The 15,309-nt window shown below is 44.6% G+C and overlaps 1 protein-coding gene across 2 annotated transcripts in view; it reads left to right on the plus strand.

Annotated features, from left to right (window-relative positions):
* HNF1B (HNF1 homeobox B) overlaps nt 1-13,835 on the plus strand; it is a 106,585-nt gene extending 92,750 nt beyond the window's left edge. For both annotated transcript variants that reach the window (XM_060693213.2, XM_060693214.2), the window contains exons 7-9: nt 936-1,112; nt 4,048-4,166; nt 11,965-13,835. In XM_060693213.2, the coding sequence (XP_060549196.1) occupies nt 936-1,112; nt 4,048-4,166; nt 11,965-11,985 (317 nt within the window). In that variant the 3' untranslated portion in view covers nt 11,986-13,835. The remainder of the gene's footprint in view (nt 1-935; nt 1,113-4,047; nt 4,167-11,964) is intronic.
* Nucleotides 13,836-15,309: the final 1,474 nt, after the last annotated feature.

The raw sequence follows: 15,309 nt of genomic DNA on the forward strand, positions 1-15,309 counted from the left end.
CTTTGGAGCTTTGTAATCAAATGCCTCTGATTGTAAGGTGACCAATCGTCCTTTAGGGAGGACAGTCCTTCTTTTGTAAGTTCTGTCCTCTCTTGAAAAGTGCCCTCCTACATGTCCTCCTTTTCAATATTTGAAGACTACCGTATTTTTCAGAGTATAAGACACACCTACCTTTTTTAGTGAGGAAAAGAAGAAAAAGAAATCTGCCTCTACCTTTGAGCAATTTTGCCTCGTTGCAGCAAACAGCAAACAGCCTGCTTTACTTTCAGTTTCGTTTTCAGCATAGCTTGATTAGCACAAGGAAACAAAAATCTGCTCCAGCAATTTACCTCTTTGCAGCAAGCAGCAGAGGCCCATGCAAAACAGCTGAGAGCAAATCAGCTGAGAGTCGGGAGGCCAATCCAATCAACTTGTGCTAATTAGGCTGTGCTGAAGCTGAAAGGAGCTGTTTTTTCTTGTTGTTTGCTTGCAAGGAGGTAACTGCTGTGAGGCAGAGGCCAAAGAGGGGGGCCAGTGGGTGGGCAGGGCTACATTTGGTGTATAAAACGCACCTAAATTTTCACCCCCTTTTAAGGGGGAAAAAAGTGCGTCTTATACTCCAAAAAATACGGTAATCTGTAAGTCTCCGTATTCGATTGATGCTGATCCGATCTGTTGCGTGTGATGTGACGTATTTGTATTTGACATGACGATTCGTCAAGGCTTGGTACAGCGCGGCAAGACGCGATTATGAGACGCAGGAGAATTGTTTTGAGAGAGTGCGCCACGCACAAATGGCTTTGTTTACTCCTTCCGGAAACACGACACGGCACACACACGTGCATTAGACTCATTGTTGCAATGAATTAAATGTTTCTTTTATTTATGATGTTTTTGTCCTTCAATTTATTTGTGTCCTCCTTACTCACCTTACTGATTGCCTCTCTGTCTTTTAGGCCTAAACAGTTCTCAGGCCCAGAGCGTCCCCGTTATCAACAGCGTAGCCCTACAACCGGTCCAGTTCTCCCAACAGCTGCACAGCCCACACCAGCAGTCAATCATGCAGCAGTCGACCAATCCAATGGCTCAACAGCCGTTCATGGCAGCGGTGACACAGCTGCAGAATTCACACAGTAAGATTCTTTTGGGGTGTCAGCTAAAATAGAAAGGCGGAAGCTAGGAGAAGCTGTCTCAATCAGGAAGGTAGCCACAACTGTGCAACCCAAACCTCATCTATTTTTTTCATGCACAGGTGATCCTCATGTACCTGAATGTGCTTGCCTCCTGAAGTCATGGGTGCTCCAACACTGGAGATTTTTAAGAAGAGATTTGACGACTATTTGTCTGAAATGGTTTAAGGCCGTGATGGCAAACCTATGGCATGCGTGCCAGAGGTGGCACACTGAGCCCGTGGGCACGCGTGCCGTCGCCAGCTACTCTTTTGGTTTCCAGTGCACATATGCACACTGGCCAGCTGATCTTCGCAGGTGCTGGAGTGCTGGAAAAAGGCCCAAGAAACGGCCGGAAAAATGGCCCCAAAAATGGCCAAAAATGGCCAAAAAACAGGCATGCGTGCGGCAGCCAGCTGGTCTTTCGGTTTCCGGCAGGGGTGAAATGCTCCCAGTTCGGACCGGATCGCCCAATCCAGTAGCGATGGCGGTGGGTGGTTTGGAGAACCGGTAGCAAAAATCCCTGCCCCCCCCCCCATTATGCCCAGCTGAGCCGCGCTATCATCAGAGGCTTTTTTTTTTTTTTTTTTACTTTTAAAAGCATTTTTTTCTACAACCTCTTCGGCTGAAGAGGTTGTAAAAACAATGCTTTTAAAAGGCTCTGACGATCCCAGCTAAGCTGCACGACAATCAGAGGCTTTTTTTTTTCTTTTAAAAGCAAAAAACAAATGCTTTCAAAAGAAAACAAAAGCCTCTGACGATTAGGCAACTCAGCTGGGATCGTCAGAGCCTTTTAAAAGCCTTTTTTAAACAACTTCTTTGGCCGAAGAGGTTGCAGAAAAAATGTTTTTAAAAGTACAAAAAAAAGAAAAAAGTTGGCCACACCCACCCAGTCACATTACCCCCCACCAAGCCATGCCCACAGAACCGGTAGTAACAAATTTTACATTTCACCACTGGTTTCCAGTGCTCCAGCGCGCACACATGCATGCACATTCCAGTTTGGGCACTCTGTGCCGAAAAGGTTCGCCATCACTAGTATAAGGTCTCCTGCCTGAGCAGGGAGGGGTTGGACTAGAAGACCTCTTAGGTCCCTTCCAACTCTGTTATTCTATCAATAGTCCTTTTCCTCATATACAGGTAGTGTTGAGTTTGTTTTTTCAAACAGATATATTCGTAAGAAAAAGACTGTAAGCAAAGAGCATTCTACCATTATTGGAACCAGCATTCTGCAATGTTTAGTTCCTCATAATTTTTTTCTTTATCAAGAAAAGCAAAGAATTTTGCCATTGGCAAAATATTATTGAGAACTTTTAGTTATCCATGATGTTATCTGTGATGTCTTAGGGAGTCATGTAGGTAAACTTAAACAGCATAAATTAAATCCTAGTAGTGGGACAAGAATATGGGGAGATAAATATGGCAGGAAGTAGCAGTTTTCAAGTTTACAAGTTTACAAAAAAAACTGTTTCAGACCAATCACTGTTTCTAAGCCTAACCAACATCAGAGGTCAGTTACAAAGGAGTGTGGCAATATCAAGGACACCAATCTGGATTGTTGGAGAGTATGTGATGTCTTCAGAATCTCAGAATAATATGAGTTGGAAGGGACCTTGGAGGTCTTCTAGTCCAACCCCCTGCTTAGGCAGGAAACCCTACACCATTTCAGACAAATGGTTATCTAATCTCTTCTTAAAAACTTCCAGTGTTGGAGCGTTTACAATTTCTGGAGGCAAATCGTTCCACTGGTTAATTGTTCTAACGGTCAGGAAATTTCTCCTTAGTTCCAGGTTGCTCCTCTCCTTGATTAGTTTCCATCCGTTGCTTCTTGTCCTGCCTTCAGGTGCTTTGGAAAATAGGTTATCTCTCTCTTCTTTGTGGTAGCCCCTGAGATATTGGAAAACTGCCATCATGTCTCCCCTAGTCCTTCTTTTCATTAAACTAGAGATATCAAATTCCTGCAACTGTTCTTCATATGTTTTAGCCTTAATGCTTCATATGTTTTATTCCTGATCTGAGCCTGACTCCCGTTTAGCACTTTTATTAGCATGAAGGCCTCTGAGGTTGGACTTAAAATTACAGAGTTCTAGAACTGCAAGGGACATAGTCCGCTCCCTGCCCAGGTAGAAATCTCTAGCTGAAAAGGAAGGAAAAATTCTTATGTAGGATATCCAGCATTTAATGGATTAGAGCAGGGGGTCTCCAAATTTGGCAACTTTACGACTTTGTGGACTTCAACTCCCAGAATTCTGGCTGAGGAATTCTGGAAGTTGAAGTCCATAAGTTTTAAAGTTGCCAAGTTTGGAGAATCTTGGATTAGGAAATCAACGTTCACAGTCCCATTTATGTTTTATTCCGGGGTAAAATGCTCCCGGTTTGGACCGGCTCGGGCGAGTAGGTAGCGATGGCGGCGGGCAGTTCGGAGAACCGGTAGCAAAAATCCCTGCCCCCGCCCCCCATGCCCAGCTGAGCCGCGCGATCATCAGAGCCTTTTTTTTCTTTTAAACGGCTGGGATCGTTAGAGCCTTTTGAAAGCATTTTTACATGGTTTTTACATGGTTTTACATGTAAAAAATGGTTTTAAAAGTAAAAAAAATTGGCCACGCCCACTCAGTCACATTACCCCCTCCACCAAGCCACGCCCACAGAACAGTAGTAACAAATTTTAGATTTCACCCCTGTTTTATTCTAATTACATATGTTGAGGCTTTCAACAGTTGCTTGAAGGGATAGCAATTTGGTTCTGTTTGGAATAAAATATTTGGTGGGAGAGCAATTTATGGCTGTAGTTTAAAATCATTGTCATTCTTTTCATCCCTCTGACTTTGTCTCTATCATTCTTTTTCACACACACACACACACAAACACAAAAGAATGACTGTTGGCCTTTTTTCCACAGTGTACGCGCACAAGCAAGAACCTCCTCAGTATTCTCACACATCACGGTTCCCTTCAGCGATGGTGGTCACGGATACCAGCAGCCTCAGTTCACTAACCAACATGTCTTCCAATAAACAGGTAAACAGATGTAATGTTATTGGGGAAAATTAATACGGGCGGTACTTGACTTACGACCACAACTGGAATCAGAATTTCAGTTGCTAAGTGAGGCAGTTATTATATAATACAAGAAAAATTGTCAACCACTCTAATTTTGATGGCATAACCATGAGGATGCTGCAACAGTCGTTAAGTGCAAGGACCGGTTGTAGGAGGAATTTGAGTTGATCAAATGGCTGTCTCAGTTTATGACCATGACGACATAGGACCTGTTCTGCCCCAGCTACGGACCCCAAAGAATGCAGCACACACAAAGTCCGTTCAAACCTTAGTTTACTAAATAAACCAGTCTTTTACAACAACGGCTGTTAATTAATTGCATTAACAGCCGCCAAGAATTCAAAGAATAATAACTGAAAGCTTACTATGGTTGGCAGAATGCCCAGAAGCAATTTGCAGGAAGCTGATAAGATAAGCAAGGCAAGACACAAAGGTATGTGAACGAAGTTGTTCCCTGCAAATTGCTTCAGTCGGCGTTCCTCCTGAAATAGGCTAAGGGAGTGGCCAATTAGCCCCAAGCCTTACTCTCGAGGAGACCTCCTCCTGAGGAGCCACTCCTGCCTTTTGGCAGCTCTGCTCGCCCGTGCATCAAGAAGAGGCTCCTCCCTCACTTAAGGGAGCTTCTGGAGGTTCTGAAGGCCCTGGCTGAATCCCCGCCTCTGGCACCACATCTTCTCCAGCCTCCTCATTGTCCGACTCAAGTGCCAGCTGCACAGGCTGCTGGCGCAGCACCACATCAGCCTCCTCGCTGTCTGAATCAGCTACTAGCTGCACAGGCCGCGTACAGGCCACAACAGGACCATAATGGGCAGGCCCCATTATGGCCGTATGTTGAGGAATACTTGTATGGTGGAATTCAAGAGCTAAGGCACTCAGTGGATGTCAGGGGATGAATAACAAAATAACAAAGTTGCAAGGGACTTTGGAGGTCTTCTAGTCCAACCCCCTGCTCAAGCAGGAGACCCTATACCAGGGGTGGCGAACCTTTTACTTACTGAGTGCCGAACAAGAACGCGCTTCACACGCTGCGTGCGCTCGCATACCATCCGTGATGATGTGCGGCTCCTCCCCATGTGCTGCGTGTGCAACCGTACCATATGCACACGCACACAGCTTTTGTGTGCGCAATGCATGCGCACAAATGCTGTCTGCGCATTTGTGCACTGCGCACCAGTCATCTTGCATGCATGCACCAACATGCGTGCATGCACAGGAGAGCTCCAAAGACCAGCCGGGTCTCCTGAATTGCACGCATGCACACCGGATGCCTGAATACCAGCTGGGGCGCGCTCAGGTGAGCTTGGCGATGGCTCGCGTGCCCAGAAAAATGGCTCTGCATGCCACTTCTGGCAGGTGTGCCACAGGTTCGCCAAGACGACCCTATACGATTTCAGACAAATGGTTATCCAACCTCTTCTCCAAAACTTCTAGTGTTGGAGTATCCACAACTTCTGGAGGCAAGTTGTTCCAGTGGTTAATTGTTCTGTCAGGAAATTTCTCCTTAGTTCCAGGTTGGTTCTCTCCTTGATTAGTTTCCACCCGTTGCTTCTTGTCCTGCCCTCAGCTGCTTTGGAGAATAGATTATTCTTTGTGGCAGCCCCTGAGATATTGGAAGACTGCTACCATGTCACCCTTAGTTCTTTTTTTCACCAAACTAGACGCACCTAATTCCAGCAACCGTTCTTCATATGTTTTAGCCTCCAGCCCCCTCATCATCTTAGTTGTTCTCCTCTGCACTCTTTCTAGAGTCTCAAATTCTGCATAAGGGAGAGCAAATTACACAGAACGTCATACTAGACACAACTTGTTTTTAGCTAAAAGAGAGAAGAACCAGAAAAACCCAGTTTGACGCCATGGTGAGGGTGCTGGATTAGAAACCAGGAGACAGTGAGTTCTAGTTCCACTTTAGGCCCGAAAGCTGAATTTGGAGAAGTTGCTCTCTCTCTCTCAGCCCAACTCACCTCACAGGGTTACTCAGAGGTGGTATTCAGCCGGTTTGGACTGGTTCGGGCGAACCAGTAGCGGAAATTGCGGGTGGGCAGGTAGGTATGCGGGGAAGGCAGGCCCATGCGTGAACTGGGTGCAAGTGCAGCAAACCGGTAGTAACAAAATGTGAAACCCCACCACTGGGGTTTCTGTTGTAGAGAAAACAGGAGCTAACATTATTATGTATGCTGTCTTCACGGTACAAAATAAAAGTGGGATATAAATCTAATATAATGAAAGGATCCCAAAAAAGTGGATCTTTCAGAGAGATTGATCCAGTGGTGAAATCCAAATATTTTTTACTACCAGTTCTGTGGCTTGGCGTGGCTTGGCGGGCGTGGCTGGGGAAGGATACTGCAAAATCTCCATTCCCACCCCGCTCCTGAGGGAAGGATATTGCAAAATCTCCATTTCCACCCCACTTTGGGGCCAGCCAGTGGTGGCATTTGCCGGTTTTCCGAACTGCTCAAAATTTCCGCTACCAGTTCTCCAGAACCTGCTGGATTTCACCCCTGGATTGATCCTAAACGGTTATATTTTTTTCTCAGCAATTGGTTAGAAGACGAAATTAGCTAACTTTACACAAAGTAAAAAAAACAACAACAACAACCACTGCATGAAGGCATCCTGGTTTTTACACTTCTTGATATTATAGCACTTTAGCGTCCCGATGAAAAATAAAACCGAGAGTCCTTTTGTGTAAACCTGTCTGCTCATTTTTTATTTTCTTTTTGTGATGAAAAATTGCTCCAGAGCAGACAAAAAAGCCTCTTTTCTTCCTTTCTTTCATTTTTCAAAGGCAGCTTTGCAGACTGTGGGAAATATGTGGCCTCTATCGATTGTTAGATAGTTCGAAGAGAAAACCTTGAACTTCTCAACAGATAAGCTGGCATGTGGGGGGGGGGGGGTTCCCATTTGGAGAGACTTGTGCCAAAAATCATAATAATGGCAAAGTTTCGAATGCATTTTTGAATTCTGATGCAGGTAATCCTCAATGTACGACCACAATGGAGACCCACATTTCTGTTGTTAAGTGAGTTTTACGACGTACCTTGCCACTGTTGTTAAACGAATCGCTGCGGTTGTTAAGTGAATAACTTCGCTGTAAAGTGAATCCGGCTTTCGGATTGACTTTGCTTGTCGGAAGGTCGCAAAAGATGATTACATGACTTGAGGGCATAAATAGAATAGAATAGAATAACAGAGTTGGAAGGGAGCTTGGAGTTAGAATAGTTTGTAATAGATAGATAGATAGATAGATAGATAGATAGATAGATAGATAGATAGATAGATAGATAGATAGATAGATAGATATAGATATAGATATAGATATAGATATAGATATAGATATAGATATAGATATAGATATAGATATAGATATAGATATAGATAAAGCCATGCCCTGCCAGTCTTGATTGGGTTATAGAATAACAGAGTTGGAAGGGACCTTGGAGGTCTTCTAGTCCAACCCTCTGCTCAGGCAGAAAACCCTATACCATTTCAGACAAATAGTTGTCCAATGTCTTCTTTAAAACTTCCAGTGTTTCTTTCTTGCTGAAGGAAGCAACACACACATTTAAAAACAAATGAACATGAGTAGAGGTTCAGTTTCAGTACTGTGGCCAACGCCGCTGAGAATTTTTTCAAAAACATGGATTTTTCTCTATCCTGGCTAATTTGGTTATCCGGGCATCCTGTCTCCTCCAGTGGTTGGGCGAGTAGAAATGTGACTTGAGAAGAAAAATTGAACACATTCTGTATGTTCAAAAGCCAAAACATATTCCCAAGGCTCATTATTCCCACTGGGGTTTTTTGGGGATATTGATAGAATAGAATAGAATTCTTTATTGGCCAAGCATGATTGGACACGCAAGGAATTTATCTTTGGTACATATGTTCTCAGTGTACGTAAAAGGAAAAGATATATTTGTCAAGAATCACAAGGTACAACACTTAATGATAGTCATAGGGTACACATAAGCAATCAGGAAACAATATCAATATAAATCATAAGGATACAAGCAACAAAATTACAGTCATACAGTCACAAGTGGAAAGAGATAGGTGGTGGGAACGATGAGAAGATTAATAGTAGTGCAGACTTAGTGAATAGTTTGACAGTGTTGAGGGAATTACTTGTTTAGCAGAGTGATGGCAGCATTCGGGAAAAAACTGTCCTTGTGTCTAGTTGTTCTGGTGTGCAGTGCTCTATAGTGTCGTTTTGAGGGTAGGAGTTGAAACAATTTATGTCCAGGATGCGAGGGGTCTGTAAATATTTTCACAGCCCTGTTTTTGACTCATGCAGTATACAGGTCCTCAATGGAAGGCAGGTTGGTAGTAATTTGGCAGGTTGATATGGATAGAAGAGAATATTTGTAGTTCAGGGTTGAACTTTGGGGGTCATTTAGCACTGATGGTGTTACCTAGTTTGGCAATGAAACATCTGCAAGAAAACCACCAAGCTCAGAGAGCAACAAGGACCGCACAGAATATGGATGTGGATATGAAGAGAGAGATTTTTTTAAAAAAAACTTCATTTGGAGTAATGGTTTTAGGCATCAGTCTGGACCAGAGGTGTCAAACTCGATTTCATTGAGGGCCGCATCAGGGTTGTGTTTGACCTCAGGGGTGTGGTCATGGGGCGTGGCCAGCTTCACGTCATTCGTATCAGGGGCACCTGTGGTGGCCCAAGCACTCTGCCAGTGAAAACAGACTCCCGAGCTCCATTTTCGGCTGTGACGGCCTCCTGCAAAACTTTGCCAGTGAAAATGGAGCCCGGGAGGGCTGCCCGTGGCCCTCACGAGCTCCATTTTCGCTGTCAGAGGCACTGCGGGCCGGTCCATCGCTGTTTCCAGCGGTGGCGGCCCAGATCTAAACACCCACAGGATGGATCTGGCCCCCAGGCCTTGAGTTTGACACCCCTGGTCTAGACTCTGAAAGACTCTGAGTTCTAGTCCTGCTTTAGGCACCAAGCCAGATAGGTGACTTTGAGCCAGGCCAACTGTCTCAGCCAGTGGTGGGTTTCAAAATTTTTTACTACTGGTTTTGTGGGTGTGGCTTGGTGGGCGTGGCATGGCTTGGTGGGCATGTCAGGGGAAGGTTACTGCAAAATCCCCATTCCCTCCCGATCAGCTGGGACTCGGGAGCAGAGAATAGATGGGGGTGGGGCCAGTGGTGGGTTTCAAACTTTTTTACTACCGGCTCTCTGGGCGTGGCTTGGTGGGCGTGGCTTGGTGGACATGGCAGGGGAAGGTTACTGCAAAATCCCCATTCCCTCCCAATCAGCTGGGATTTGGGAGGTAGAGAATAGATGGGGGTGGGGCCAGTCAGAAATTTTACTGCCGGTTCTCCGAACTACTCAAAATTTCCGCTACCAGTTCCCCAGAACTGGTCAGAACCTGCTGAAACCCACCTTTGGGCAGGGCCAGTCAGAGGTGGTATTTACCGGTTCTTCAAACTACTCAAAATTTCCGCTCCTGGTTCTCCAGAACTGGTCAAAACCTGCTGAAACCCACCTCTGGCCTCAGCCCTAGGAAGCAAGCAATGGCAAACCGCTTCTGAATTATTTTGCCAAGCAAATCACAGGGACTCTCCAAGCAGTTGCCGGGAGTCAACACTGACTCATAGGTGCAAAAAAATGTAGATTCAGCGTGGCTTACCGTAAATGCAATATCCAATATTTTCACCCAAAGGATGGAGCAGTAGGAACCTCTAACCCGCCTATCTCCATCAGTCAGGCAGTCACGCGCATCCAGGCTCCAGGAGGAGACCATTTCCTTAGAAAGGCCTTGCTGACTCATCTAGCATGCACTCAACCCTAACTTTGCCCTTGATAGATGATTCTCTCCGGCCCGCCCGTTAACTTTGATGCTGGCTTGTTCAAACAAGCCTGCCTGCATTCAGGAAGCATTTCCTTCATCAAAACCTTAGCAAGATGTGACTTGTTGGGCCTTGGCTGGTGATCCTGAGAAGCAGGAAAGAAAATTCAGCTTCCTAGCTTTAAAAGAAAAAAAAAAAAAGTTGCCGGCCATCATCTTGATGGCGGTCAACATTTGGGCATTTCTGCTTTGATGCTCCCCAGATAGGTTTCCTGTCAGCTCCGAGCTAAATCTCAGCACACAGGATTTACAAGCTAAAAAAACATAACAACAACAACAGGGCAAGATGGAACCGAAAGATGAAGAGGGAAAAAGAAGCCAATTATTGTATTACACATAGTCCTCGACTTACATCCGTTCATTTAGTGACGGTTGGAAGTTACCAAAGCGCTGGAAAAAATGACATGGCTGTTTTTCACACATTGCAGCCTCCGTCCCCCTCCGTCATGTGATCAAAACTCAGAAGTTTTGGGACTGGCTTGTATTTATGATGGCCGCAGCGTTCTGGGGTCATGTGATCCCTTTTTGCGAACTTCTGACAAGCAAAGTCAACGGGGAAGCCAGATTCACTTAACAATCCGTGTTACCAACTTAATAATCGCGGAATTCACTTAACCACTGTTAGCAAGGAAGATCGTAAAACGGGACAAAAATCGTTTACCAACCGTCTTGCTTAAGCATGTAGATGTTGGTCCCAGTTATGGTCGTAACCTTCCCAGCCAGCTTCCGATAAGCAAAGTCAATGGGGTGGGGGTGAGGGAGCCAGATTCACTTAACAACTACATGATTCACTTAACAAATGCAGTGGTTTGCTTAACAGCCGTGGCAGAAAAAGTCATAAAACGGGATAAAATTCTTGCTTAACAACGGAACTTAATTGTGGTCATAAGTTGAGGACGACCTGTATTATGTTCGATCTTATATTTCAGCGTTGTGTTTCCTGCCTCAGAAGGATAGGAAACGGGTCAATTCAGAGAATGATTGATGAGTTACAGGCACTCCCAAAGGCCTTAGTCTGTCCATCCTCAAATCAATCAATCAGAATAAAGCTGGAAGGGACCTTGGAGGTCTTCTAGTCCAGCCCCCTGTTCAAGCAGGAGACCCTACCTATACCATTTCAGACAAATGGTTGTTCAATCTCTTCTTAAAAACCTCCAGTATTGGAGCTCCCACAACTTCTGGTGGCAAGCTGTTCCACTGGTTAATTGTCCCCACTGTTAAGAAGTTTCTCCTTAATTCCAGGTTGCTTCTCTCCTTGATTCGTTTGATTAGATTCTGTCAGAGCGTTTGCAGCATGACTACTATTAGGAGACAACCCAGGAGCAAAACACAGCACACAGAGCCTTAGATATTTAATAATGCTTTATATACAAGACATATAGAGAAATATATGCAAATACCTGACAAGCAGGGGTGGGTTCTACTTACCTTTACTACCGGTTTGCAACGGGATCACTTCTGCACATGCGCAGATCGCCTATGATGACATCTGGGGCGGTGGGCGGAGCCTCCTGCTGGTTTTACTACCGGTTCTTGTGAACCGGTCTGAACCGGGGGCAACCCACCACTGCTGACAAGCAATCAATCTTCTTCTTAACTCTACACAGAGAACTCAGCAATGAATACCAGACACAACTAGAGGGAATACGCCCTCTCCTGGCTGCCTTAAATAAACACCACTTAAAGTGGTAAATCTTTTGTGGACCCCTTCGTAGTCTACAACCGGCAATACCAATGCTGATTCATCTTCATTGCATCAGCCTTACATTGCATCAGCTTTACAGGTGTTCAGCTCTTAAATCTCAATACCTTAACAGATTCTCTCCTGATCTAAGTCACTTCCTCACATTTTAACCTCTGTTAACTTTCTTTTTCCTTTTTTTCCCCCCCAGTGTCCGTTACAAGCCTGGTGATACTCCATCCCATTCCCTGTGCCTTTAGCAACTGGAAATTATTTTTCCACAACATCCTGCCTGGCCACGATGAGATCTTGCGGCGGCTGCAGCAAAAGCCCGAGTAGCTTGCTTAGCTTGATCCCAAAGAGATCCTGCTCAGCCTGGAAAGCAGATTAGAAGTTTCCAAAGACAGCCGCTGCTGTGTGTCTTTCCTCAAGGGATCCGGAACGGTGTCTGCCAGAGCCGAAGCATTTCCCGTAATGTTTTCCAAGACTTATTGCTTCCAGGATGCCAAAATATTTTCCTTCTGGAGGATATTTCGTTTCTTTACCAACACACCAGAACAAAACGGATCCTGAACGAGAAGCTTGGAAGAGAACCGAAAGCTGGAGATCAATCGTATTTATATAAAGTGACATGCTTCTACTGGAGAGGACCAGAGAGAGGACTTGGGGCTGATACACATCAGGTTGCGAAGGAGGAACCATCCGTGCTGTTGAACTGAACCAACTGAACTGTATATATGAGGAGCTCGGTATTCCGGCTCTCCCTTCCCCCGTCCCCATACCTATCCGCAGAGATTTATATTAAAGAAAAGTTAATGTTGTCTATCAAATGGATGTATTAAGAAATTAAGTGCAATGCCTCCCTTCCATCTGTACATAGAATCACAACCTCCGCTACCATGTCTCCCTTCCCTTTTTTTTGTAAGGTCAGGATTTACGTTGCAACGTTTTGGATTGGCAGATCAAAAGAATGAAAGGAAACGAAATCTTTTGGCAAAGACAAACATTGATTTATCGGCATGTCATAAATTCAGCCCATCGGCCTTTTATTGAAGTTTTGGGCTGGCTGATTTCAAAAAAAGGGGACCGGAAGCAGAATTTGGATGTTTGGAAAGAAAGCATTAAATGGCTGCACGCTGAATAGAATTTTAATCCATTTGGGGGGCGTGCCTAGCGTAAGCTAGGCGAGTTGATACAGCTGGTCGTCAACTTATGACCACATTTGGAACCAGAGTTTCTGTTGCCAAGCAAGCCAGTTGTTAAGTGAATCATGGCTGATTTTACAACCTATTTTGCCACAGTTGTTACCGTGTTTCCCCGAAAATAAGACCCTGTCTTATATTTTTTTGAACCCTGAAATAAGCGCTTGCCCTTATTTTCAGGGAGGTCTTATTATTTTGGGGCGCGTAGAGCAAGACGGGGCTCCTCTTGCCATCTTACCTGATTTCCAGCTCTGTCTCCCTAACCCTAACCAGAGGAAATAGCAAGAACCGGCTACGCATGTGGTTAAATATTTTCAGGGAGGGCTTATTTTTGGGGAAACACAGTACATAAATCACAAGTGAATTGTGTATTAAGCAAATTGGGCTTTCCCCATTGGCTTCGCTTGTCCCAAGCTGGCTGGGAAGGTTGCAAACTAACCCCAGCTTAACATCCTCGATTTACGACCACAATTCAACGCAAAATTTATGTTGCTAAGCGAGACATTTGTTAAGTGAGTTTTGCCCCATTTTACGACCTTTCTTGCCACAGTTGTTAAGTGAATCTGGCTTCCCCATTAACTTCGCTTGTCAAAAGTTTGCCAAAAATGATGACATGCCTTTCGGGATGCTGCAACCAACATAAATATGAACCAGTGGCCAGAAGTCCAAATTTTGATCGTGTGACCCATGGGAATGCTACAATGGTCATAGATGTGAAAAACGGTCATAAGTCACTTTTTTCAGTGCCGTTGTAACTCCGAACAGTCACTAAACAAACAGTTGTAAGACTACCTGTATTTGCCTTAATGTATCTACCATGTCTTTATTGAAATGTATTGTCTAAACACAAGTAATGAATTGGTTCACACTTTGCACTAAACCATGGTTTGGTTATCCATTGTTTATTGCATAATCTGTTGATTGTGGCTTTATACAACCTACTAACAACACCACAAGCCGTGTTTCCAAATTTTACACAATAAGCTAAGACCCAAGCCAACATATTATGGCTTATGTGTTGTATTAACCAGCTCCTAAAAGATACCAGTTCCTATTCAGCAATGACTGCTGATGTTTTTTAATAATGCATGTGAAAAAGATTCTCATATGATTCTTCATGCGATGGGATACAAAACTCAGCTTTGAGTAGTCTTAGGTAAAGACAATCCGGTTTTACAAAACAAAACAAAACAACTCAGAGCCAAATCCTGACTGACAGATTTGGATCCCTGTTGCTGAAAACTCCAAGATAATTTGGCCTGATCCTTGACCTTCAAATCTGCTCACACAAGGCATTTTACATGTGTTCAGTCATCCTTCCGTCTTTTCACTGATGCAAGGAATAGGTTGGATCACAGTGTCTCAACCTCGGCAACTTTAAGATAAATGGATGTCAACTCCCAGAATTCTGGGAGTTGAAGTCCTCCCAGGTTGAGAAACATTGTGTTAGATGGTATTTTGTTGTTGTTAGCTGCGAAGTCATGTCCGACCCATCGCGACCCTATGGACAACCTTCCTCCAGGCCTTCCTGTCCTCTACCATCCTCTGGAGACCATTTAAGCTCACGCCTACTGCTTCAGTGACTCCATCCAACCACCTCATTCTCTGTCGTCCTGTTCTTCTTTTACCCTCAATCTTTCCCAGCATTAGGCTCTTCTCCAGGGAGTCCTTCCTTCTCATTAGGTGGCCAAAGTATTAGAGTTTCCTCTTCAGGATCTGGCCTTCTAAAGAGCAGTCAGGGTTGATCTCCTCTAGGACTGACCGGCTGGATCGCCTTGCAGTCCAAGGGACTCGCAGGAGTCTTCTCCAGCACCAGAGTTCAAAGGCCACAATTCTTTGGCACTCAGCCTTTCTTAAGGTCCAACTTTCACAGCCATCCATTGCAACTGGGAAAACCATAGCCTTGACTATACGCTCTTTTATTGGCAGGGCGATGTCTCTGCTTTTTAATATGCTAGATGGTATTTTAGGGCACCTATTTCCAGCTTAGTTACTGTATCCTTCTTCCACCTATGGAGAGAAATATAAAACTCAATGCCACCAGCGCTGCAGTAACCAGATATATTTTGACAGACCTACAGATTTAGCTATTGGTCAGAAGTGGCACTCTGCTCATCCACCACCTCTCCCAACTTAAAAGTCAGCTGTCTGGGTTTGGCAAGGAGACCTTCTACCCACCAGGTCTTCAAGCCAATTCCTGGAGACCCAAATCATCCCAAACAACTGATAGAGCAAACCAGGAAGGAGAGAGATAATTGATTTATGAAGAATATATAAAGAACGGTTGCAGGAGTTGGGTATGTCCAGTCTAGTGAAAAGAAGGATAGTGTTCCAATATATAAAGGGCTGCCACA

This window comes from Pantherophis guttatus, chromosome 1 (assembly GCF_059756535.1).
Source record: "Pantherophis guttatus breed Tessera chromosome 1, ASM5975653v1, whole genome shotgun sequence".
Classification (NCBI taxonomy): domain Eukaryota; kingdom Metazoa; phylum Chordata; class Lepidosauria; order Squamata; family Colubridae; genus Pantherophis; species Pantherophis guttatus.